A 23,658-nucleotide genomic window follows, 5' to 3' on the forward strand; every position below is an offset into this window, starting at 1 on the left:
CAGCCTCGGCTGTTCTTTGTTCAGCGGTCAGCATAGCATATACACCTCCTGATTCACTCAGTCCCATATCAGATCCGACTGCTATGCTCTGATTTTAGCTGGTGCTTGTGTGGCATCGGCCACAATCTGTTGTTTTCCATGTTTTGCTGTTGCTGCACTGCTTGAATGTTGTTGCCACACTTGGAGATCAACTACGTTTCATCGTTTGGGTCCTTCACACAAATTTATGATGACGATTGAGGTTTTTCTACACCTGTTTTGTGTTTTTCTTCCATACATTTGATCAGTTTGGTGCCACAAAGCACGGCTGGATCCATACATTTGCATCTTATTTTGAACTTACATCACAACCACAATTGTTTTTTTGTTTTTTTTCATTGACTCTATGCTTGTGTTGAAATGACCTTCAATTGCAAGTGCTGCCTGCTTTCAATAAGAGTATGATTTTTTATCCCCGTCCCATAGGAATACAAGAAATGCCCTTTTTGTCAATTGCCCGAAGGCGCCGGAATCTACTTTGCTGTCATACAGTCTATTATGTTTATCTGCAGCCGCACATCTCATTGGTTTTTATCGTCTCCGTTTGTCCTCCGGATGTGCACACACCTGACTTTTTTAAGATGATTAAACGGCGTTCAAAGCGGTTGGAACAGCAATCTTTTCTTACTTCTGTGATACGCTTCTGGTTATTGTTTTCATTTGTCGTCGGGCTGCAGCAGCCAAACGCGGCCGTGCGAAGGGAGTAAAGGACAGTGTAACGTGAACTTGAGTGATTTATTCCCGCCATGCTGCCATGACAGACATCAGTTGTTTGTAATACGGAGAGAAGCTCAGAAATAGATTACGATGACATTTCAACACTTAGCGTCGTGGTTTAGGTCTTAGAAATCCACTGTAATGAAGTAACGGCGTCATGAAACCAGCAGACCCACAAGAGATGTTTTGAACCAACAAATAAAAGAGAGAGAGGAAAAAAAAAACAAGGTGGCAATTTTTTTGTTGTTTATTCTGCTTTAAAATGGGACGAACCGCTCCTTCTGTTGAAGTGTCGATTCTTCAATAAAATGTTAATTTAATTTGAGTCCTTAAGTCGTTTTGGCACGCTCCAACCAGCATTATTCCGTGAAGAGAAGCGTTTGCTTATTGCCTCCTAATCGAATCGATGCTAATTACGGTAGAGCTACAGTTCGCCGTGCAACATGTATCATCCTAAGCATGTCTCTTTTTAAGATGTACATTAAATCGTAAAAAAAACATGCAAAAAAAAACAATTCTCCTCTTTAAAGAAACAGGAGATTGTAGATTAAAGGTCTTTCCTCGTCTCTCTTCTCTCCTCTTCCGTTTTACTGAATGCCTTGTAGCTAAATCTTCGTTTGAGATGACCTTTTCTGCCAGTGACTCACTGGCCTCTTTCTGAGCTCCTGGTGGGGTGAGTCAGCACACAATCACTACTTGATCGCTCCAAATATCATCCTGTCATCAGAGACGGCAGCTTTGCTTGGGTTTGATGGAGGATTATGAGGAGGGAAAATGGTTCGCAAAAGTAAAGGGGGTTGGCGAGGAGGGCTGTTTTTCACAGGTGTGGCTCAACAGTCTAAACGAGTGCAATTAATTTCAAAATGAAACGATGATTAAACACAAATACGAAAGGATTTTTTTTTTTGGATACTGTTTGAAATGCGCCTAAGCCGAATAGCGTCAACGCAAAGAAAAGTGTCACCTCCAAGAGCTACATCTGATCTGAATACATACAAATACTTATTTAACCGGCTTCAACCAGAAGTAACAAACATAGAGATGCCTGGTGGAGAAGTACAATGCAAATGGTTGGCAGCTAATCCCAACTGCGAAATTTTGGAGCTCTTGCGATTTGGGCTTATTTTTCAGGGAGTTGACTGTAAAGTCCTCTGCCTATCAAAGTTTTCTAAAGTTTTTCTAAAAGTTTTCCCCAGCAAATACGGATAAATTATACGTTTTTATGTCATTCTTCAAAGTCAGTCAGCTCTGCTATTTTCCAAAGCCATGTTCTTGTTTTCAAAAGTATCAAACTTTAAATTTGATGCCACGGGCATTGATTGTTGCCTTTGTTTCCACAGAAAACAATAGAAAACAATCGTTCACTCAGGTTTTCTATGAAGTTCTATTTGATCTTGATATACTTCGATAAGTACTGAACGTGTTGTGATCCTTCAGGTTCCTTAACACGGGACAGCTGAAGACAAGCGGAGAGTATTAGAGGGATTCGCCGAGTGACCTGAAGTCAGAACGCTAAAGAAGAAGTAAAAGCCAGCTGTCACATGCCGCGTTGCTTAAGCTGATAAACTGATGATGTATGAGAAGCAGAAAAAGGCGTAGACTCACCACGGGGGCGCAGGATCAGTTTCAGTGACTGAAACCATGTCAGCCAGTCATAACTGAGCCAAATCAGCAGACACAGGAGAGGAATTATGGGAACACATGGGGGAACCCTACATATATTTCCTGCCTTTAACTCTTTCAGCTTTTGCTGTAATAAAATACTTTATTCAAGGCTCTCATGGCTGTGTAGACGCCTAAAAAAAACCCAACTGAACGACTCTCTTATTAAAAATGAATGGTTCTGTCTGGCCATGGGACGGAACAAATATTCAGCTCTCTTTGTCAATATATGAAGTCCATATTAGAACGTTGCCACCGCATTAAGCAGCATTACTCAACCACTGCTCTGGGGCATATCCGACTTGATCCAGAGACTGGCTTTATTTACAGTCCTCAACTCTCTGCTGAATTTAGAAAATCTGCTTTTAGCTGTTTGTGCTATACAGTGTTCGCAGAGCACACAGAAAATCAATTACTTTGGCAACCTGAAGTCAAATGGTGGAAAGTCTTTTTGGCAGGTTCCGCACCTGTTAAGACACATTGCTTCACAGGGCCTGGTCTCATCTTGCACCTGCATCCGAGGTACTGCGCTTCTGCAAGAGCGTGTACTATGTTCTCAGTGGAATAATGGAATGTTATCCAATTATTTCCAAGTAGTTTTTCAGCTAATTTACTGATCCTTTGCAACACCACCTAATCACATCGAGACGCTATGATGGACGTCAGAAGTGAGGGACAGGTGAGGGCGCTGTGGTGGCGCTGGGGTTAAGCACAAACCACATGAGGAGACCCTATCCTCATTGTGGCCGTCGCAGGATTGATTCCCAAGCCGGTGACCCTTGTCGTGTGTCTTCACTCTCTTTTTACTTACTTTCCTGTCAGAGCACTTTCAAATAAAGGCCACTAGAGCCAAAATGAAAAAAAAAAAAAAGAACGGAGGAACAGGAGTACTGAACAGAGTGACTGCGATTGTTTTCCCAAGTTGCTTTTGCCAATGTAGCCATACTTCCACCTGTTCAAGTCGAGATAATTCGTCTGTGGTATGGAGCACTCAAGATACCAAAGACAGGAAGTTGATGACACTCCATGTGCAGCAGCTGGGATGGATGCCATCACGATACAGAGGCTGGGATGGATGCCATCACGATAAAGAGGCAAAGAGTTGAACTGTTGTCCTGTGACTTGTTTTGCTTCTTGGGAAAGACCTGAACAGTCAGGTTCACTGTGGGCTTCTCTTCTCTCCGTTGCAGAGCAGCATCCTTCACCTCTCCACTGCTCTCCATCAATCATTAGCTCCGAATCCGACCCGGGGCTTTTCCGGGAACGGAGTTGTTTTCCAGCATGCAGATAGTAGAAGCAATCTCGTCAGAGTTTCTTTATCTTGGAATGAATTACGTTGCTGAGTGTCTGAACAGCTCTCTGGAGAGTTTAGAGGCTCGCGGACAATAAGGAGAGTCATTTTATTGATTGCCCAGTGGAAATGTGGCTTCTGTAAAACTTCGTCTTCACAACCTGCTTGTCTGGCCTTCACTGCCTAATTTGGTCCTAGCGACAGCTCCTTCTAGAACATATCTGGTTTCTTCCTACAACTTTTCTCCTTGTCGGCACTGTGCACCAGTCTTGATGCAACTCAACCCGACACCATTGTCTTTACAGTCTTTTCCCCTCATGAGTAATCAAATTAAGACCTTCTGGTCTGATCTGAGAGGGAATTCATCAAAAATAATACGACTCACGTAATGTTTAAAGTTTCTTCTAGCAATCCATATATTTGACTGTAACTGCTCTCACTGTGCTATCGTGTTACTGTTAGTACACATAGTATAGATCCATTTTGCCCTCGGAGAGGTACGCTCAGAGTGATCTCATCAAGTGAGCTTCTCCTGGATGATGCCAGCGCAGATCTGTTAATCAACTACGTGCTGGATCTGAAAAGTGCTGCAACCTGAGACCTCATAGGTGTCTCATGGCTCCATGACATCACATCATCCACGACTGTGAGCTCAGGCCCTTTTACAACCATCGCTGACCACTCAGTTCCTCTGCGTAGATGCGCTCATGAGTGTGACTAGAAACAATTGAAACTGTGCCAGACCAGGGCAGTGAGAGAACACCAGCACCCTATAAGGCCCGAGCATGAAGACATTGTGTCGCAGCCCCATCTGACCCGGCTGATTTTCTATAATCCTATAATCGTAGACCCAAGCCTGGAGTAAACCCGCCATATTTTATTTGAGATTTAACTGCTTTCGTTTTTAGACCATAATTTGAGGAAGCAGTGTAGCTTCTTCCATTTATAGCTTTTATTTAACATCTTCCCACTCTATTTTGTCGCTTGTTGTGATGCGACAAAACAGATCAATCATTGGGGATGTGTGATTGATAGGAGCTGAGCAGTTATAGTCTAATGAACATCGGCACCTTACTTTCTTCAGAGCAGTAGCTCCAAATATATATTATATTCCAACCACTTGAACATATGCTTGGACAAATAAAACAACAACAACAAAAAAAGAAGATCCTTCTTCTTCTCCTCACAGCCCTGACGTTGCATATCGCCACCTACCGAAAAGGATGTGTAGTGTGCAACTTTAGTGTGTTGGTGTAACAAGAGAGACATAAACTACACATTAAAATATAACGGAGTGAAAATGATAAATTTTCCTAAAAAAATGCTACTCAAGTAAAGCACAAATTCTCTAAAAGTGTACTTAAGTACAGAACCCAAATAAATGTACTTTGTTACTGGGCACCCGGTTACACATTTAAACATATAAATGTATGAAAACATTTTTTTTTCTCTCATATCTACAAGTAAAGTGTTTTCACAAAGAGGAAGACAAGGTTGAAAGTGGAGCAGCAATGTGCATCATGTCAGGACACTGAGTGAGCAGGAAACTTTACTTTACCTCCAGATTCCTAGTGTACAAGATACTGACCTACATCGAGGTCTTGCCAAGTGTGCACTTTTAAACACTGACAAAGCCTATATTTGGAGGTATGTGGGAGGACAGTTTGACAATGAAGCTGCAGGAGTTCAGGCAAAAGCTTCTCTCTAGTCCAGATTATATCATCAGCACCGCCTGCTTTCTCTGCCCATTTGTTTATTTCGCTTGTTCTACATAATGTTTTCAATTGCATAATCATTACTTTTAGTTTTCTATTTTGATACTTTGACGCTTGCAGCAGTACACTGTTTTCAACCTCTTTGTTTTTGTTGTTTGGCTCATTTTGTTTGCCTCACTCTGTTGAATTTTTCTCTTTAAAAAGTTGTATGCTTATTTAGTTCAACTGATAGCTCCCCTTATTGAAATAAAATGGCGCATTACAAAAGCATTCAGGGTGGGCAACAATTTCAGACTTTAGATCTGTAAGACTGGTAGAGTTTTATATTGAAAATGATTGGACATCACCATAAGTACCACCAGTCACTTTATAAACAATGATTGTAAGGTGGGTCTTAAATGCAACTTTTTAAAAAATGGCTTAAAAAAGGCAAAAATGTGAGAAAGACTTCTGCTACAGCGTATTGAATATAGAATCCTTTTGATTCCAGCGCAAAGCAACATGATATTTATTCAGAAAATTTGACTTTTCTCCATAAAATCTGAAATGTTTCCACAATAGAAAAGTACAAACTGTTTGGGGTGTATTAACCTCACATTCAGAGACTTTTGATTTTAAATGTTCTGTTTTATCGCGTGAAAACAATTTCCTTCAGCTTGTATTGTCTAACAAATGCAATCTTCTGACCTCGTCTTGCATAGATTCAAACACTTCATCACATTTACTTGTGTCTGGATTTCTCCTGGTGCTAAAACATTTCTTTAGCAGCTTCTGGCAACTTTATGTATGAGAACAAACAGGGCCACTATTATACTGCACATGTCAAGAACCTGCTTTGGCTCTAAATCTTTATAAGCACTGGACCCATTTACTGCCATTTTACTAGATCAGAAGGCGGGTTATAAATGAGCTGAGAGGTTCAAATAAAATAGCCTAATGTGGATCAATACTGCCATCTTGTGGCTGGAGAGTAAACGGTCCCTCTCGCTCCATCAGACAATGAATTTCTAAAAATTTTAAGACAAAACGTTTTCCAAGTCGAAACTTTAATAAATCAATTAATTGTTTACATTTTCGTATTTAAATGCTGATTTAAGAAGACTTTGTTAACCAGTTGAAGAGGCTTTGGTTTGAAACAAGCTGATCTTCCGAAAAATAAATCGGTCCAGATTGCAATACCTAATTGGAGAGAACAGTTTGATAAGCTCAAATTAAATCCTTATTGTTGTATTAATATATATTAAGAAAAAATATTTTGTAAACCTAAAAGAATAAATATTTAGTGTCATTATCATTAGAGGTTTAGGGCCACCGAAAAAAAAAAAGAAACTATACGTAATTCTGTCAGAATTCTGAGATTGAAGTCAGAAATTTTTTTTTCGGTCGCCCTAATCCTTTTCCGTAGTTCTAGAATGCACATGTTATTGTATGTGAAAACGATTCGTTGAACCTAAACGTAAGGTGCTTCTTTTATGCCAGAAAAAAAATAAATAAATAAAAACATTTCCACACTTTTTGGAATGAGCCTGCCACTCACAACATGGCGGACTAGCTTACGTATAGTTTCTTCAAACAACCGACGTACGTCCGTATTATTCCCAGCATGCAAAGCGACCTGAGAAGAGGTTTGTGACCGTAAAAATTGTTTAGTTTTAACCACTGGAAATTTCAAGTCTCCTTTTAAAGTACGTTATTGAGCTACAGCTTTAAAGTACGTTAAAAAAACATGCAAAAACCATCTGAAAGTAAAAACAAAACCATTTTAAAGATGGTCAATAACCTTCTTGCTATATATACTTGTCAGTGAAAACGATTTATCCGGTTGGTCCGAAGGCGGTGAGGTTTCAATTGATTGCTACAGTGAGTAACAGAACCTCTACGTTTCTTCTCTCCCCTCCCTCACCGCCGGTATAGACTAGCCTTTTGTCTTAATGATTCATCTTATTAAAAAAATTTGATGAAATGATTCATTTTATTAAAACAAGTTGATGAAATGAAATGACACCAAACTAGTATAGCTCTTTTCCAGACCCACAAAGACGCTTTATAATGAAATCAGTCATTTCAAATAAGGCCCACATCCATAAGTTACATTAACTCAAGTCTTAATTTTTCTTTTTTTGCTGACGTTTCTTGTAATAAGCTTCATCAACTTGGAACGTCTCTTTCTCCTTCTCCCATCACATTGCGTGTAGGTCAAAAAGTTTTATTTTGGTTTAATCAGCATCTTAAATGTTTGTCTTCTTGAAACAAACTCCTTGGGGCTTTCTTAAATTTACATTTACTAATTAGATGACTTCTGAAGGCAAAAGCTTGCACTAGATTTAAAATAATCCTGTATCCTTGTGCTTCCTCTTAATTATGCAGTAATTAGATATTATATAAAACACAATATCGCTACTTATAGCTGTGCAAAGATGTTAACACTTTTTTTCAATGTTTATGATTGGATGATAAAGTTCTGTAGAGACAACAGATTACCTGATTAATTTAATTTTAATGACTACGTAGAACTATAGACACGTAACAGAAGCCAAAGTTCTGCTTTGGGAGTTTTATAGTTGGAGAAATGAAACCACACTATGAAGAAGAATGTCATTTATTAGAAATATTAACCAGATTCAAACACAACAAAAAAGGAGCCATGAAAACCAGTTTGAGTGACTGCTATAACTCTCTCACTTTAATTTACATCTGGCCCACCTTCTGCCTAACACGTGTCTGAAAACAACTCTGCAGCAGCCCAGCTGATAACTTCCGACCTGGAATGGACGATCAAATATATTTCGGAGAAAGTAACCTAAACATGTTGTGTGTTTTCTACGTCCAGCAGCTTTCACAGCAATCCCAGTTTGTATTCGACCATCATGTGAGGCTCGCCCATCACTTCACTCTGGCCTGGATCTGCAGACAGACAGACAGGTGGTCAGGCTTTATGTTGCCACTGATCAGCGTCCAATCAGCACAACTGACACAAACAACTTGCACAGGACACATGCCTTGCATTTTATTGTTTAATCTATTTAAGATTATCTCAGCTTGAGCTTGATCGATCTTTTCTGAAGTAAAGTCTTTACAGAGGAAAGAAACACTAACCGCAGAGGATGTCCTCGAAGCCGATGCACTCATCGCTTCCTCGCAGGGTGTCCAGAGCCAGGTTGGAGCTGGGTAAGAAGGGCAGACGCTGGATCTGGAACACAGAAGCACCTTTCATCAGTACTGATAGAGGAGACTTAAAGGGAAGGGGCTATCAAAGTTGTGACTGCCCTTACCTGTCTGGCTGCTCTGTACTCCATCTGCAATTTGAGTGGAGCGTGAAGACCCTGGATGTTTCTGAGCGTAGAGAAATTGATCTTGTCCTGGTTAAGCTGGAACTGCAAAGCACAGAGAGACACTGCGGTAAGCAGCCTGCAGGCACATATAGCCAGACGGAGGTTTTAAAGAGGAGCAAGCAGAAGCAAATGAGGTGAATTGGCAGCATTTGCTAACAACTGCTGGTCATCTAGGACAAAGCGGAATATCGTCTCTGAAGATAACCGAGCCGCTAAAATGTCACGACAGTCATGAAACTGTTACAAAGCAACAGTCTTCAGTCAGAGGCCTCTTCAGATTCACTGCAAGACTGACTGCTACTGGATGTCCTTCTTGTCCAGTGTGACCATCCACAATGACTCTTTGAGGAAGCTGGGAGGAAATGAGTTAGGATGACGTTTATTTTTTATTTGGAATGAGTGAAATATTTAGAATTTGAATATTGATGGTTCTCAGACTGTAGTCAAAGTGCTAATGGTGGCATACCAGTTGTATTAGGATAGAATAGTTAAAATATGAAAAAACAAACTGATTTATGGTTCAGGATTGGTCAGAAAACTGCAGCTTTTTCATTGTATTAGTTATTCCCAATTCACACTTCTCAAACTTAAATTTCTAAGCAAAACTAATTTAAAAATTGGAACAAAAACATAATAACACATTCAAAATGTCTCGTACTGTAGAGAGTGTTGTAATAAAAGGTTTCTAGGTTGTTTGTGTGTGCATCACTCTAAATGCATTTCCCCCGTCCTTTCCAGTAATTTAAATGCTGATTAAAAATTAGATTTGCCGCATATGTACAGGCATTTGTTGAGCTACCAATGAAGAGCTCTTATCTATGGTATCTTTTAAAGCTTGAGCCATGAGGATGAAATTTAAAGGACACGAACTAGATAACTTACATTCTTTTCTGACAGCTCCAGTGGGTGGCTTGGAAGAAGCTCATTCTTTACACTCGTGAAGCTTTTGCAACGAAAGGCAAAAACAAAAAATAACCCATAACCATTAGTACATTATTAATTGAAATCATAATTTCAATTATGTAAATATACATCCCATAGTTTCTTACCCGCTCCGCAGAGAGTCCTGCACCCCATAAGCTCCCTGTGGACACAGTCCTGCCACAGGTACGCTGTCTTTAAGCTGAGAACGGAGTCCGCGGCTGTTCTGTGACACACAAATAAAAAAAAAAACACATCCAACCTTCATATCTGCTCACAATAAATCAACACAAAATGCATGCAAACATTCAGAGCTGACTTTATATGAGAAAGTCCAGGAAAACATCGTTGTTAGCATTAGCGCTAATTTAGCATTAGCTCGAGTGACTAATCAAATTCACGAGTCAGCTCCACAACATGACCAGACGAAACGCTACATAGGGCATGACTATACATTGTATAAATGTAAATAAAATCACGCAATGGTTTTGAATCTGTCGCCTACAGAAAATTTAAAAAGTGATATAAACATGCTACAATACCATTGTGACTTTTTTCCTTACGCTTTCCTTTTCATATGCTCGTATATCCGCTTGCGTCGAGAGGTATAGACGAAACATCCGGTCGAAACTCCGCCCCTACAAACTGCTCCGTTAGGCATTAAATATTTTCACGAGATTTTGTAGTGCTGCCATCACAGTCTGTCTGAATGAAATTCCGTTTTTATTGCCCTACATGTATCTCATACCACATCATCACTTCTTTTACACACAACTGATAAATGTCTAATACTGACAGACTATACACCTGAACACAACGGGGGTATAGCTCAGTGGTAGAGCATTTGACTGCAGATCAAGAGGTCCCCGGTTCAAATCCGGGTGCCCCCTCTTTTGCTCCTTGCTTGAACTTTTTCATTGTTTTTGTTTATACAGAATATATTACAAAATATTTTCAACATTTTAGAACTTCTCATCATTTTCAGTGGTGGATATTATCCAAAACATGACAAAATAACAGATATACATTGTGCCTTAAAAGAACATATAATCAGTCCGTTTTTGCACCTTTTTTCTTATAAATATGACTTTAAAATGTCATGCACAGATATTATCAATTATAACTTAAAAAATAACCTTATATACACGGGAGAGTAAAATGTTGTTGTACAATTCATTGACCCTTCCCTATGAGTAGAAGTTTAGGGGAATGCCTGTAAAGCAAATACAAATTGATTTTACTTTCCAAATTACAGCAGAAAACACTACAGAGGGCCAACAAAACCATTGTTCTTTAAGTTAAAATTAATGAAATGTTACTTCTTGGTTGGCTATTATATTCTGTAAAATAAGTTTAAAATACAAACCAGTTTATTACCAATACATTTGCAAAAAAAGATTTCTTAGAAGTGAAACCACTTATAATTTTTGAGAGGATCAGTTTAGTTCTGACCCAAAGGTCAGAACTAAACAAAGAGAACGTTGTATTTCTGTTTGTGGAACAATCTATCTAAAGAAACAGAAGAGAGTAGATGAGTTTTTAACTTTTAACTTTTTCTAACCTCTTCTGTATTCAAATTCTGCATATACTTCAAATTGGATGAGTAAATAATCGTATTTACAGCATAAACTCACAGAGAGTTATGAATTAAAAACAACTTCATCACACAGCAGCAATGTAATGTAGTAAATACCCAGTAAAGCATTTGGAGACAGAGTCCAGTTACCATTCCTGATTTTATTCTGCTTAACCTAAGTTACTGGAACTCCCAAGTGAGTCAGACCCATCACTGGCGCTACTATTGTACGATCTGTTCGGGGGAGAAAAAGAGAACATTGAGGTAAAATATCACAAATGATTTTCTTGAAAGGATATTTAATCCTTGAAGACTAAAAAAAAAAAAAAACACATTCTGATAACAAAAGCAGTGTGATGAAAAGGTAAACGCAAAAATAAATTTGTTAACCTTTGCTAGGCTCGGACGTGTGACTGCAGGCCAGTTGTTGCCACTCTTCCATGTACCTTGCAAAAGCAAAAATATCAAAGCAAAACTTAACATAAGAGAGCTTCCAAACCAGATAGATAGGATAGTCAGTGTCATTTCATCAGGTGAGAAATGAAATCAGAGAACCAAAGAGAGAAATAAACAAAAGTGACCTTTGATTTACAAACAAATACGTGATCTGAAAACTTTTATGAAATAGCTTCAACTACATCGAGCACATGTAGTTGAGGCAAAATTCAGTGGTGCTAACTTATGTTAATCATGAAATTTATGCTAATCATGAAGACAACCGCAAAATCCTCCGTGTGAAAAGAGTGTGAAAAGAAAGGAATGAGGATAGGAAGTTTTCCATCTGTCCAGTCGAACCAAGTCCGTTGGTCCACGGTGTGGAAGCACCCTTAGTTTTACAGGACAATGTAAAAATGCACATTGAAAAGAAATGCTTAAAGAGCTCACTCCTCAAAGTTGAGGCTGCTTGTCCAGGCCAACAGTTCGTCCAGCTCCCAGTCCAGTACTTCATCTTCTCCTCTGTCTTCGATAGAGGTTATCATGTCCTTCGCTGATTTCCTCGCCACTGTCAACAAGTCAGTCTGATCGGACTGCTCCTCCAGAGTCTCCTTTTTTCCCTCCTGGTACCTTTATGTAGCAGGAAGATGAGAAATAATCAAATGCACCTCTATTAGATTTTAGACAACTGAGATGCTTTTCTGTATTTTTACCTTGTAGACCATAGACAGAACTTTAAAAAAAAAAATTTCTCTAAAATTGAGATATTTAAGGAATCTGTTTTAGTGTAAAAGTGTGGATTGAATACCTGGAGATAAAAAAAAAGGAGCATTGATTAAAAAAAATATTTTGTAGATGCAGATGCAATATGTTTTGGGAAAATCCTTCAGCTATGATCAAATTGTCCTTGCAATAAATTGTAATGTCGTTAATGTTGATGTCACTGCCATCTGCTGGGCAAACTTAGAAAACCTATAGTTAAAGTAAAGATGTCTGTACATGGAACGTGTTGAATTGAGTTGTTTATTCAGTTAGAAGAAAAGATCTCACAAAACATGAACGAAAAGCACCAGATGCGATTAAGAGTTGAAAGTTTTACGGTTATTTGTATGTTTTTATCAAAACTGCGGTATGCAACTTTTTTACAAATACATATCCTTTTTGTTGTTTGCTCTATTTAGATATTTGCTAAAACTAGTAAACTAGTTAAAACTGTCAAACTGCATCTCGCTAAAACTCACATTCGCCTCAGCCACTCAATCTTCCTCCTTTTCCTCCATTTCCTCACATCCTCTTTCCGCTGCATCTTCGACGGATTAAAGTCTATTTTCTTGATGACAAAATTGTCTATGGGTTCTTCCTTGGTAATGCGCTTTTGGAGAAGCAAGACATGTAAGCACTTGCATTGTTATCTGCGTGCGGTAGCTGAAAGACGAGCTTTCTCTGATCAGCAGAAAATATATACATATATCCAGGGGTGAAAGTAGTTTTAAATTCTTGGGGGTACTATGACAAAAAATATATATACATACATACAGTACATATATATATATTGCTTCTTTGTGTGCTTTGGAGTTTCTGTGCTGATTAATTTTTTTGCGAAGCAATAAAAGCTGGGTATCTCTTGAATTGCTACAAAATAAAGCTGTATTTCCTTCAGCCCACTGGCTGCWATGTTGACACCTTGAGATGCCATGAGACCTAAATTCTGAACATCATGGCATGGAGTTTTCCATGTCAGGGACATGCCCATTCATGTTAGCTTTTAAACTGGTTATATTGATCCTGTGTCCAGACAGAAGGATAATCAGTAGCTCAGCATCATGACCTGTTTGTTCTGAAGATCCTGCAGCTTCCACTTCGTCTTCCTAACATGGCGCCTCCTCATCCTGACTCTCATACTGATAGAATAAACCACAGAGCTCTGTTAGGTTAAAGCTCATCTTCTGAAGTTGGGATATTTTTCCTCCATTAGGATCCAGAGGAATCACCTCAAACCAGATGTTGGACTGGATTTTATTTCACTGTCATTTGTGAATGTTAGAGCCTCATTTTCAACAGTGGAGCTATAAAGGTTGAAAAAGGTTATTATTTTGGAGAAAGTCTCATCAACATCAATATTTCCACTAAATAAGAGGCAAAAAACTAAATTGTTTGATAAAGGACAAGCCTTTCAGACTCTGAGCTCGACTGCACCAAACTATTTTTTATATTAGAGAATTAATTTAATTTCACATAATTATCGCGGTAGAAGCCATTTGTTTGTTAAATACTTAATGAAAAATAATTTTTGTTATAAATGACGTATATTCACAAAGAACGAGGTAATTAGTCCAAGTTTGTCGTTTATTGAATGTTCAGAAAYTACAGCGGCTGTGATGAGTCACAGCAAAGGTAAAACAACCTGAACAGGTGATCAACTCTAAATCACTCGCACCTTTTTACTCTCTGTCTCTCTCTGTCATTTAAGGACACCCGTTGCCATGGCAACTTCCTGCGCTCCACAAGCCGACAGGGTTGATATTTATTTTGCGATCATCAATAAGCCTCTCATGAACACAGCGGTGGTTGATTAGTTAATTTTAAACTCCTGCTCTGCTGGTTATTTTGATAATGGAACCGAAACCTTTGCGCAACATCTTCAAAAAACAATAATTACTGAGATTGTTCGTTGGGTCATTAATTTGAACACGTTTTGTAGATTTTTTTGTTATTGTTTTTTCATAAAGTTACGAACGTTTTGATAAGGAGCCAGAGGAGGACGTGCTGCTCTCAGCATCCTGCCTGCGTTCAGTTTGTCACTTAATGCCGAGATCGACTCAAAACCTTCCGCGATCGACGTATTGCACCGCTGCTCTAACAAAGCACGAACAGTTCAGAAACAATATGAAATGAGAAAAAAGGTATTTATTAACTAAGTCATGTTTTAGATTGTTCTTGAAAAACTAAACAATCACGGCTGATTAGTGGGTGAACTCACAGCTGCACAGTGAACCCATTCATGTTTTACAGCAGACAGCCGCCCCCCTCTCTTGCAGGTACTGCGTCCCCCCGCTAAATCTTTTAGGGGTACGCGGTACCCTGCCGTACCCCCTTACTTTCACCCCTGCATATATCTAAATACATATATTTTCCCTCTTACTTTGCAACAGAACAGCCTCCAGTTGTTGTTCTCCACACGCCGATACCAACCCGTTCGGTCCGTCGTGTTCAGAGTCGGATCCCTCTGCTCATTCAAATACCTCCTGCAGTAGAGGTGATTGTAGTCCTTCGGGCTGCTTGCGCATATATCCACGATGGGCCGGTAGGTGAAGATCTTGTAGTAGACCTGGGGAGGAAATTTGACCTGAATGAAAAGTAAAAGCTTAAAATGAGCAGGTTTGTTCGTCCGATCTTTTTGCATGATCATTTTTTACGAATTGGTGGCGTTTTATTTACAACTTCTCCACTAGCTTACCCCTCCTAGTCGAAATCGGATGAACACGCCTGCCGCAGGATCGAGCAGCTCTGCCTGTAAAACACAGTCGGATTTGAAGAGTTTGGCGTTCGACTGAGATATTTTTGCTTCGACGATATCTATCGCTCTGCTACCTCTCGAGGATTGACGGTTCGAAGAAGTGACCTGGGATCCTGCTGATAGCATTGGCGGACCATCCTCTGGACATGCCTGAAGACTTCTTTGCACTGCGTTGTTGACAGCGTCGGGATTGTTTTCATATTACAACCAATAACCACTTCGTTGTATTTTATTGGGATTTTATAGACTAACACAAAGTAGCATAATATTATGATGTGGAAAGGAAAACGACTGATGTGTTTTACAACAGTTTTTTGAAGAAACAAAAAGTTTCTTTAATGCAGTTATTTAGACCCCCTTTACACTGATTCCCCTAAAAAAGAAAAATTAAAAATAAAAATAAGAAAAGTTCAACATACCATCTCCATACTGACGCATGGACGTATTTTAATCAAGCTGTTTTTTGTTAGAATTTTTATATCTTTATGTAATTTTTATTGCGCAAATGAAGAAGTTAGTCATAAATATTCTTTTTTAAATGAATGTGTTTCACAAATATTACATACAACTCAAGATCATAAACAATATTCAAGAATGTGACTGATGTAAAAAAAAAAAAAGAATCCATTACAAAACATATTCCAAGCTCAAACTCTTTTGCAAAGCAAACATTTTCATTGTACAGATGTGCAAATCTGATAACACAAAAAATGAAGCAAAAGGTGGTACTGATTAAAATGGGGCAAAAAAAAAAAAGAATTCAGTCAAACCTTTTGTTGAGCGACTACACACAAAAAAAATCCCAATAAACATGAGTATTTTTGACTGTAAAGCAACAAAATCTGAAAAAGCTAAACAAGTATGAAAACTTGTCACAAATATATTAAGGCCGCAGAACGTACCACATATCTTCTCCAGGTCCGCTGGATTACTTTTGCTGCTTTGTCCCATGGACTGGACTCGTCCTTCAGTTTCTGGAAACTACGGGTGGCTAGGGAAACGGGAGCAGTGCATTTTACTCAAGCTGACTCTTTGTTGGGGGAAATAAACATACAGTAGTTCATGTTGTTTACTCTGCTTTGCTTCAAAACCTGCTACTATACTTTCTAATGAAATAAGCAAGACAATCAGATAAAGGAGGCTATATCTTTAGAAAATGTTAGGGATCCTGCATGAAACCCTCTATGAGTCTGTGAGAGGGGGCATGGAAGAAATGTGAGGTCAGGTGCCAATTAAAAAGTTAAAAATGAAAGAAGAAAATAGACGTGCTTTCATTTCATCTGCTGTTTCTCATATTTATTTGTACATAAGGCTCTAAAGCATTGAAGTAGCTCTTACTAAATAGTGAATCCCAGCCCTCCAGTGAGTTTGTTTGGGATTAACACTCTTCTTGTGTAACCGTTGAATATCTGGAGTTGGATAAGCTGAGGTTAACTACAAGGCCTTTCAGATTGAATCTGATTAAATTTGATAGCATTTGGTCCCATTTGGCCAAATGGGTAGTAATATATGCTTGATGTATAAAACATAATTGTAAACATGAAAAAAAAAACTACATTAAAGCAAAAATAACTTTTCTTTTTTGCATGAATGTCTGTCTGTCTATTAGTGCTATATTTCCTTTCCAAATGTTAGGACAAAAGAAAAACTACAAGTTTCTTGCAAACAGTTTGGGATTGGGCTTGATTTAAATCTGAAAGTTGACCATTGTTAACTAACATAAATCCCATTTTGACGCTTTGTTTTTGAAATTTACACCGTACTCACCCATGAAAACCACTCTGAGTCATCCTTTCTACAGGCGACTTCAAAATAAATAAATAAATAAAATAAAACGCGAGTTCCCCAAGAGGTGACCAAAAAATAAATAAAAAAAAATGTCAGAAAAGAAGAACACTTTAATTCCGACAGTTACCCGGCAACGGGAGAGTTCCGCATGACACCCGGAAGTTGTTCGAGACGTGTTCGGAGGAAAACTAATTCAAAATAAAAGGAGACAAACGCTCCGATTTTTGCGCCAATCATAATTCCTAAAAAAAACTACTTCTATTTACTTATAGTCAGAATGACATGACAGCTCCCCCCCCTTAATTTCTTTTTTCAAACTATTCTAAACCACGACAATAAAGATTTTGTCCAAGACGATGATGTGGTTTCTTCGTAAGTTTTTATAGGTTTAGCAATAGTTTCGGTAAATAAAGTCACAACTGGGAATCTATTTTAAGACACCACTCTAAAAGGAACCGAATTTTTTTTCCCTCTGTGGCACAGCAGAGTCACGGACGAAAAAGGAGTGGTACACAAGAAAGAGTAGTGAACAAAATAGCTTCTAGAAAGAAGTAAAAATAGTGACAAAAAAAGATAATTTAACAATTATCTTTAAAAAACTCCCCCGAAAAACATTGCTTTAAAAATGCAAAAATGCTGATACTTGTCAAAGACATAGCTACTCCAATAAAATTAATATAGGGGAATATCAAACTTACATTTAAATAAGTGTCCGTTTACTCAGTTCTTTTTAGTCCGAGTTTTTTTTAAATAAGAATTGCCCCAGAATTATTTTTTTCTATTTCACTGTATTTCTATTTATCCAGGTATTGTTGTTTTTAAAACATCTTTTGCCACAACTACCCAATGAAGACATAAATCAACAGGTGTGTAAATGGAAAAGCGAAACGTCAGGCATCTTGAACAGTATCAGTGTAATTTGACTAAATCATTTACATCTAGATAATGTAGAATATTTCAAATTTGCTAAATTCGGATCATTATGACCTGCATCAGGCTCAACCAGTTGAATCTTGGCAACATAGACATCAGTATTCTGTCTATTTGTCATTCTTGTTGTGATTTTACTCTACGATGACGTAAAAAAATTTCTTTATTTACATGCGAAACTCAAATGTTGTTCCTGGTTTGTTGTAATTGCAAGGCTTATCCACCCATATGCAGTAGATATGAAACTTACTGCAGAAACATATGTTCTCTGCCTACAACAATCTGTTGGTCCATTTTATTTTAAATAACATGCTGATGCAGTGCTTTGAGCAAAAACAGCTACCTTCATGATAATGTTTATGTTTTTGTTAAAACTACTTAACAAAAACATGTTTTTGTTAAATAGTGTAATATGTTTACATTAAATAAACATATTTAATGTAGACATTAAATATGTTTACATTTACATATTTAATCTGTCATCGTTTTTTTTTTTTTTTGTTAACTAATCAGTCATTCTGACTGATGGAATAAAGTTGACTGTGTTTGCTTGAACAGCAAATTGATTTGTTGTCTTTAAACATCAAATCATTTAATGACAGAAAGTGTTGCAATACAAACACAAAATGTCTACCAGTTACACTTTCAATAGTGTAGACAAAATTACACACACCTTAAAACCAACAGTGTAACTTTGTTCATAGTCTCTGTTGTTCATGTGGTGTGAATTCACCAGTGAATCATAATCTTTCTGCATCAATAGGATGTTGCAAAAGCGGAAAAGTAACAGATGTACTTATTTATTTGCAACACATCATCGCTGGACGTAGTTTGATGTCATTTCTTTGGAACTGTTAAAACGCAAGTGATACTTTTTTTTTTAGAGTCGTGACAACCAGTGGTAACTTTAGCTCTCGCATCTTTGTCTTGAGATGAAAGACAATCAGAGTCTGATGGCGACTCTCATTGAGAAGATGTTGACAGTCAACATGTTACTGAGTGTCTTCTTTCTGCCAGGTGAGATGTTTGTTCACTTCCTTTCATTTAGAGACATCATATGAATCATTTGTAGTCTGAAATATTTTATCTTAAACTTGTTTAAAGACTTAACATTTACCATGCTGCAGCTATGACTCATGAATGTTTCTCTACAGGAAGTTGTTGCTTCACATTATGTTAATCATTTATCTCCTTTTAAGATGTTTTGCCTGAATTCTGTAACTTTACTACACCAGCTCTCAACATCACTGCACCAAAGGAGATTGACGCTCTGAGTGGATCTTGTTTGCAAATCCCATGTAGCTTTAAGACAAGAGAGACAACATTTGACAACAGCGCAACTGTTGGAGTTTGGATGAAACATAACTTAGATTTTAAACGTGATCCAAAAACGGATCCCCTCAACACCTCGACTGCGCCTAGAAATTCTGTCCATGAAAGTAATGAACAGAATTGGTGACAAAAGGCAACCTTGGCGGAGTCCAACTCTCACAGGAAATGAGCCTGACTTACTGCCAGCAATGCAGACATACAGGACCCTGACAGCCCGTATCAAAGGGCCCGGTACCACACTCCCGGAGAATCCCCCACAAGGCCCCCCTGGGGACACGGTCGAACGCCTTCTCCAAGTCCACAAAACACATGTAGACTGGTTGGGCGAACACTCATGCACCCTCCAGGACCCCGYTGAGGGTGTAGAGCTGGTCCAGYGTTCCACGACCAGGACGAAAACCACACTGCTCTTCCTGAATCCGAGGTTCGACTATCCGAAGGACCCTCCTCTCCAGGACCCCTGAATAGACCTTACCAGGGAGGCTTAAGAGTGTGACCCCTCTGTAATTGGAGTACACTTTCCGGTCCCCCTTTTTGAACAGGGGGACCACCACCCCAGTCTGCCAATCCAAGGGAACTGCCCCCGATGTCCATGCGATATTGCAGAGTCGCGTGTGCCAACACAACCCTACAACATCCAGAGAGTTAAGGATCTCCGGGCGGATCTCATCCACCCCCAGGACCTCTCTTCACCTGAGTGTCCAAGACATACGGCCGCAGATCAGATAAAATGATGACAAAATCGATCATTGAACTGCGGCCTAGGGTGTCCTGGAGCCAAGTGCACATATGGACGCCCTTATGCTTGAACATGGTGTTCGTGATGGACAATCCGTGACGAGCACAGAAGTCCAACAACAGAACACCGCTTGGGTTCAGATCGGGGGGGCCGTTCCTCCCATCCTCATCCTTCCAGGTCTCACCGTCATTGCCCGCGTGAGAGTTGAATTCCCCTAGTAGAACAAGGGAGTCCCCAGGAGGGGACCTCTAACGACTCCAAAAATGGTGGGTAATCTGAACTGCTGTTCGGCCCGTAAGCACAGACAACAATCAGAACCCGTCCCCCCACCCGTAGGCGGAGGGAGGCTACCCTCTCGTCTCTCGTTCACCGGGGTAAACCCCAATGTACAGGCGCCAAGATGTGGGGCAAAAATATGCCCACTCCTGCCCAGTGCCTCTCACCGTGGGCAACTCCAGAGTGGAAGTACATCCAGCCCCTCTCAAGGAGACTGGTTCCAGAACCAGAGCCATGCGTTGAGGTGAGGCCGACTACTTCTAGCCGGAATCTCTCAACCTCGCACACTAGCTCCGGTTCCTTTCCCACCAGGGAGGTGACGTTCCACGTCCCAAGAGCCAGCTTCTGCAGCCAAGGATCAGACCGCCAGGGTCCCCTCCCTCGGCTGCCCCCTGTAAGACAATGCACCCGACCCCTTTGGCCCCTCCGACAGGTGGTGAGCCCATTGGAAGGGGGACCCAYGTCTCCTCTTCGGGYTGAGCCCGGCCGGGCTCCGTGGGTAAAAGCCCAGCCACCAGGCACTCGCCATCGTGCCCCACCTCCAGGCCTGGCACCAGAGTGGGGTCCCGGAGATCCCTGTCCGGGCGAGGGAATGCCAGATCCAAAGTTCATCTCCATCATAAGGGTCTTCGGGCTGCGCTTTGTCTGGTGCCTCACCTAGGACCTGTCTGCCTTGGGTGACCCTACCAGGGGCATAAAGCCCCAGACAGCATAGCTCCTAGGATCATTGGGACACTCAAACCCCTCCACCACGATAAGGTGGCAGCCCAAAGAGGAGTAAATATTTATTTATTTTTATGTATTTTCTTGAAATAATATTCATCTTTATTTAGTTCAATCTGTCACAAAAGCCATGTCACATGTCATAAATCAAAAATTTTTAGGTACCTATATTTTAAGGTGACTGTGTTTCTCCATTTGTAACAAGATGGATAATCACAACACTGGAGACGGTACTGAAGCTTAAATGAAATGTTATGTTTTACATAAGTTTTACTTTACAGAGTTGAGTAAACATGATATAGCATATTTTTACTTGCAAACAGTAAATTTAGCTGATGTGGATGCGTCAAAATATAAAGTTTGGAAGGCTTTTTTCTTTCTTCAAACAGGTAAACCGGAGCACCACGAGAAAACATAAGCAGTTAGAATTATCAAAAAGCAATAGACACATAGGTCAAATAGGTTTTTATTTCTACCCATATTAGAACTTTTCATTAACTTACACTTATTTTAGTGATTACATTTTACTGTGATTATGGCTAACCCACACATTTTCCCTCACCCTAACCACACCTTTTACCATCCCTCCATCCCTCACTCAGAATAAGTAATTCCACAAGTCCTTCCACCATTCCTTCCACGATTCCTCTGAGTCGGAAGATGAAGAATGTGTTGAATCATCCGTTGATGCTTTGCAGTCGGACTCTGTGGTGGTTTCTGAACTTTCAGTGGCAGAGTAGGAATCTGTAGACTCTGTAGACTCTGACTCGCGCTTTATAAATAATCTTTGTTTAGATTTCCTCCGTAGCATGTCTGAAAGACTCAATCTCAGTCTGGACTCGTCAAATGACTCGTCTGTTGAGTCGCTGTCAGAGTCAGTGTCACTTGAAGTCTCAGAAAACCGCTCCAGCTCCTTTTGTTTAGAAGTCTCTCCTGTTAACTTCCAGGCCAGAGGACTGAAAGGACAGGAAGTAGGAGTTTCTGATTTCACAGCTCCAGGATAAGGTTTAGTGTCCCCCAGAAATCTCTCAAATTGTGGTTGGAAGGATTCATATTCCTTCTGGACAGCATTGATTTTAGACCTGAAAGTATGTAAGCGTTTGGCAAATCTGTCTTTCTTAGTTCTCTCTTGTGAAACCAAGGAAAACATTGATTCGCTCCCAACTATTGGGTTTCCTGTCAAATCCTCAAACTTCTTCAGGTGAGCATGGTGAATTTGCTGAAGATAACTGACGTTCTTCTCCAAGTCTTTGTAAGTGCTCTCCCACCTAGTTTGATCTGAAAGTCTGTCTGTCAAGATCTGAATGACATTGTCTAACTCGTTGTTGAGGTCTTTGAGCCTTCGCTCCTCATCTACTGCGCAGTGAAACTGATATTTCAACATTGGCACATTAATTGCTTGCTTTCTCAAAGTTTTGATCATTTCCTCGAGTTCATGATTCTTGTTGGCTGCTGCCTTCACACGTTTCTCTTCTACCACAACTTTTCTCTTCACATTGGCCACTTTGAACACTCTTAATTTTTTTCTTAGCTCTCTAAAGTAGCTGTCTTGAATTGCCATAATCTCCTTGCTTTCCACTTCTGTCTCTGTGTACTCATCAAACAGTTTAGTTTGATGTACAAGATGTTTTGACAAGGCGCTAACATTTTTCTTTAACACTTTGTGAAGATAATTCAGCCTTTCGTGCTGTTGTTGGGCAGCCTTAATCATTGATTTCATCACGGGTTCCTCGATGAGTTGATCGCTCATGTCTTCCAGTACTTCGAAAAGAGTATCTCTCCTTTTGCATAAACTATCCAGTTTTTCTTGCTCATCAGCCCAGATGTCAGATTGCAAATTCAGCATAAAGAGTCGTTTTTCGGATTCTTTGAAAAACGCCTTCTCCTCTTCCACCAGTATATGCCGATTTCGAAAACGGTTCCTGCGGTCGGTGGCGTTCTCAAGCTCCGCGTTGACCTTCAGGAGCTTCCGGAGCACCTTGTTGTGCTTTCTGCGCACTTTTTCAGCATCAAAAATGACAGCTGTTGGTTTCTGCTCCTCAGTTTTGGACATTTTGAGTTTTCCCGTTCGGCTTTAAAGTCAAAAATGTCGGAGTCGAGCAAACTGTAGGTCTGGGGAGCTTTGTGTTCACAAGCGAAATGGAGGGAATTCTGTCGACTCACAGACAAAAGCTGTAGCATCAAAAGGCGTCAATTGGTGACATCATAAGGATGTGTGTGTGACGCCATCGGTGTGATGTCATACCTTCCCAGCGTGGTTCTTTTCACAATCACTGTTTGAGTTACCTAAAATGTCCTGAAAGCTGCATTGTCTCACTGACTGAAGCGTTTTTGGATCTAAGTGTCTTAAGTTTACTCAGTAGTGTGACGCAACAGAAATGAGCTGATCCAAAAGAACCGGCTCACTAAAAAGAACCAGAATTCCAAACACTAATGTATACTGCAACTTTGATGATCTGTAGGTTTCTATTTAAACAGTGCAAAACAGTTACGTACTTGTTTATGCTTCCTTTCATATAAGTATTTTTAGCTTATTTTTAATTGGACTTAGCACTTTGGAATTTTAATTAACCATATTTATTATGGTTCATTAAAATTCCAAGCGCGGGGGATAACACTCTTAAGCCTCCCTGGTAAGGTCTATTCAGGGGTCCTGGAGAGGAGG

General features: G+C 39.7%; 3 protein-coding genes and 1 non-coding gene across 5 annotated transcripts in view; 2 read left to right on the top strand and 2 right to left on the bottom strand.

Annotated features, from left to right (window-relative positions):
* Positions 1 to 8,007: 8,007 nt before the first annotated feature.
* On the bottom strand, positions 8,008 to 10,330 carry pomp (proteasome maturation protein). The gene is made up of 6 exons (XM_008438395.1): positions 10,220 to 10,330; positions 9,806 to 9,903; positions 9,639 to 9,699; positions 8,697 to 8,798; positions 8,521 to 8,614; positions 8,008 to 8,328 (listed from the first exon to the last, which is right to left on the bottom strand). The coding sequence occupies exons 1-6, from the start codon at positions 10,295 to 10,297 to the stop codon at positions 8,261 to 8,263; spliced, it is 501 nt and encodes a 166-aa protein (XP_008436617.1). The 5' UTR covers positions 10,298 to 10,330; the 3' UTR covers positions 8,008 to 8,260.
* A 165-nt stretch (positions 10,331 to 10,495) lies between these two features.
* On the top strand, positions 10,496 to 10,567 carry trnac-gca (transfer RNA cysteine (anticodon GCA)). The gene has a single exon. It is a non-coding gene; the product is annotated as a tRNA-Cys (tRNA).
* Positions 10,568 to 11,394: 827 nt separating this feature from the next.
* On the bottom strand, positions 11,395 to 17,121 carry lg20h11orf65 (linkage group 20 C11orf65 homolog). 2 transcript variants are annotated; one of them, XM_008438397.2, is made up of 9 exons: positions 16,973 to 17,121; positions 16,108 to 16,196; positions 15,280 to 15,372; positions 15,146 to 15,199; positions 14,831 to 15,016; positions 12,930 to 13,060; positions 12,139 to 12,318; positions 11,644 to 11,699; positions 11,395 to 11,487 (listed from the first exon to the last, which is right to left on the bottom strand). In XM_008438397.2, the coding sequence occupies exons 1-9, from the start codon at positions 16,974 to 16,976 to the stop codon at positions 11,429 to 11,431; spliced, it is 852 nt and encodes a 283-aa protein (XP_008436619.1). In that variant the 5' UTR covers positions 16,977 to 17,121; the 3' UTR covers positions 11,395 to 11,428. The 2 variants fall into 2 exon arrangements, with proteins under 2 accessions (XP_008436619.1, XP_008436618.1); XM_008438396.2 differs by having other exon boundaries at positions 14,831 to 15,034; positions 16,973 to 17,116.
* Positions 17,122 to 18,897: 1,776 nt separating this feature from the next.
* LOC103482330 (B-cell receptor CD22-like) overlaps positions 18,898 to 23,658 on the top strand; it is a 9,249-nt gene continuing 4,488 nt past the window's right edge. Inside the window, exon 1 of the mRNA XM_017301760.1 lies at positions 18,898 to 18,940. Within this exon, the coding sequence (XP_017157249.1) occupies positions 18,898 to 18,940 (43 nt within the window). The remainder of the gene's footprint in view (positions 18,941 to 23,658) is intronic.

Source organism: Poecilia reticulata, linkage group LG20 (assembly GCF_000633615.1).
Source record: "Poecilia reticulata strain Guanapo linkage group LG20, Guppy_female_1.0+MT, whole genome shotgun sequence".
Lineage (NCBI taxonomy): Eukaryota > Metazoa > Chordata > Actinopteri > Cyprinodontiformes > Poeciliidae > Poecilia > Poecilia reticulata.

What these genes read in the sequence shown, in the direction of transcription:
- lg20h11orf65 (XM_008438396.2), bottom strand. An exon ending in GGACCTGGAGAAGATATGTG is followed by an intron (nt 15,373 to 16,107) that starts GTACGTTCTGCG and finishes TCAACAACGCAG; the next exon opens with TGCAAAGAAGTCTTCAGGCA. An exon ending in GGAGGCTGTTCTGTTGCAAA is followed by an intron (nt 13,061 to 14,830) that starts GTAAGAGGGAAA and finishes CTTCTCCAAAAG; the next exon opens with CGCATTACCAAGGAAGAACC.
- pomp (XM_008438395.1), bottom strand. Translation starts at nt 10,297, where the DNA reads ATGTTTCGTCTATACCTCTCGACGCAAGCGGATATACGAGCATATGAA. An exon ending in CAGGACTCTCTGCGGAGCGG is followed by an intron (nt 9,700 to 9,805) that starts GTAAGAAACTAT and finishes TCGTTGCAAAAG; the next exon opens with CTTCACGAGTGTAAAGAATG. An exon ending in CTTCGAGGACATCCTCTGCG is followed by an intron (nt 8,329 to 8,520) that starts GTTAGTGTTTCT and finishes GTCTGTCTGCAG; the next exon opens with ATCCAGGCCAGAGTGAAGTG.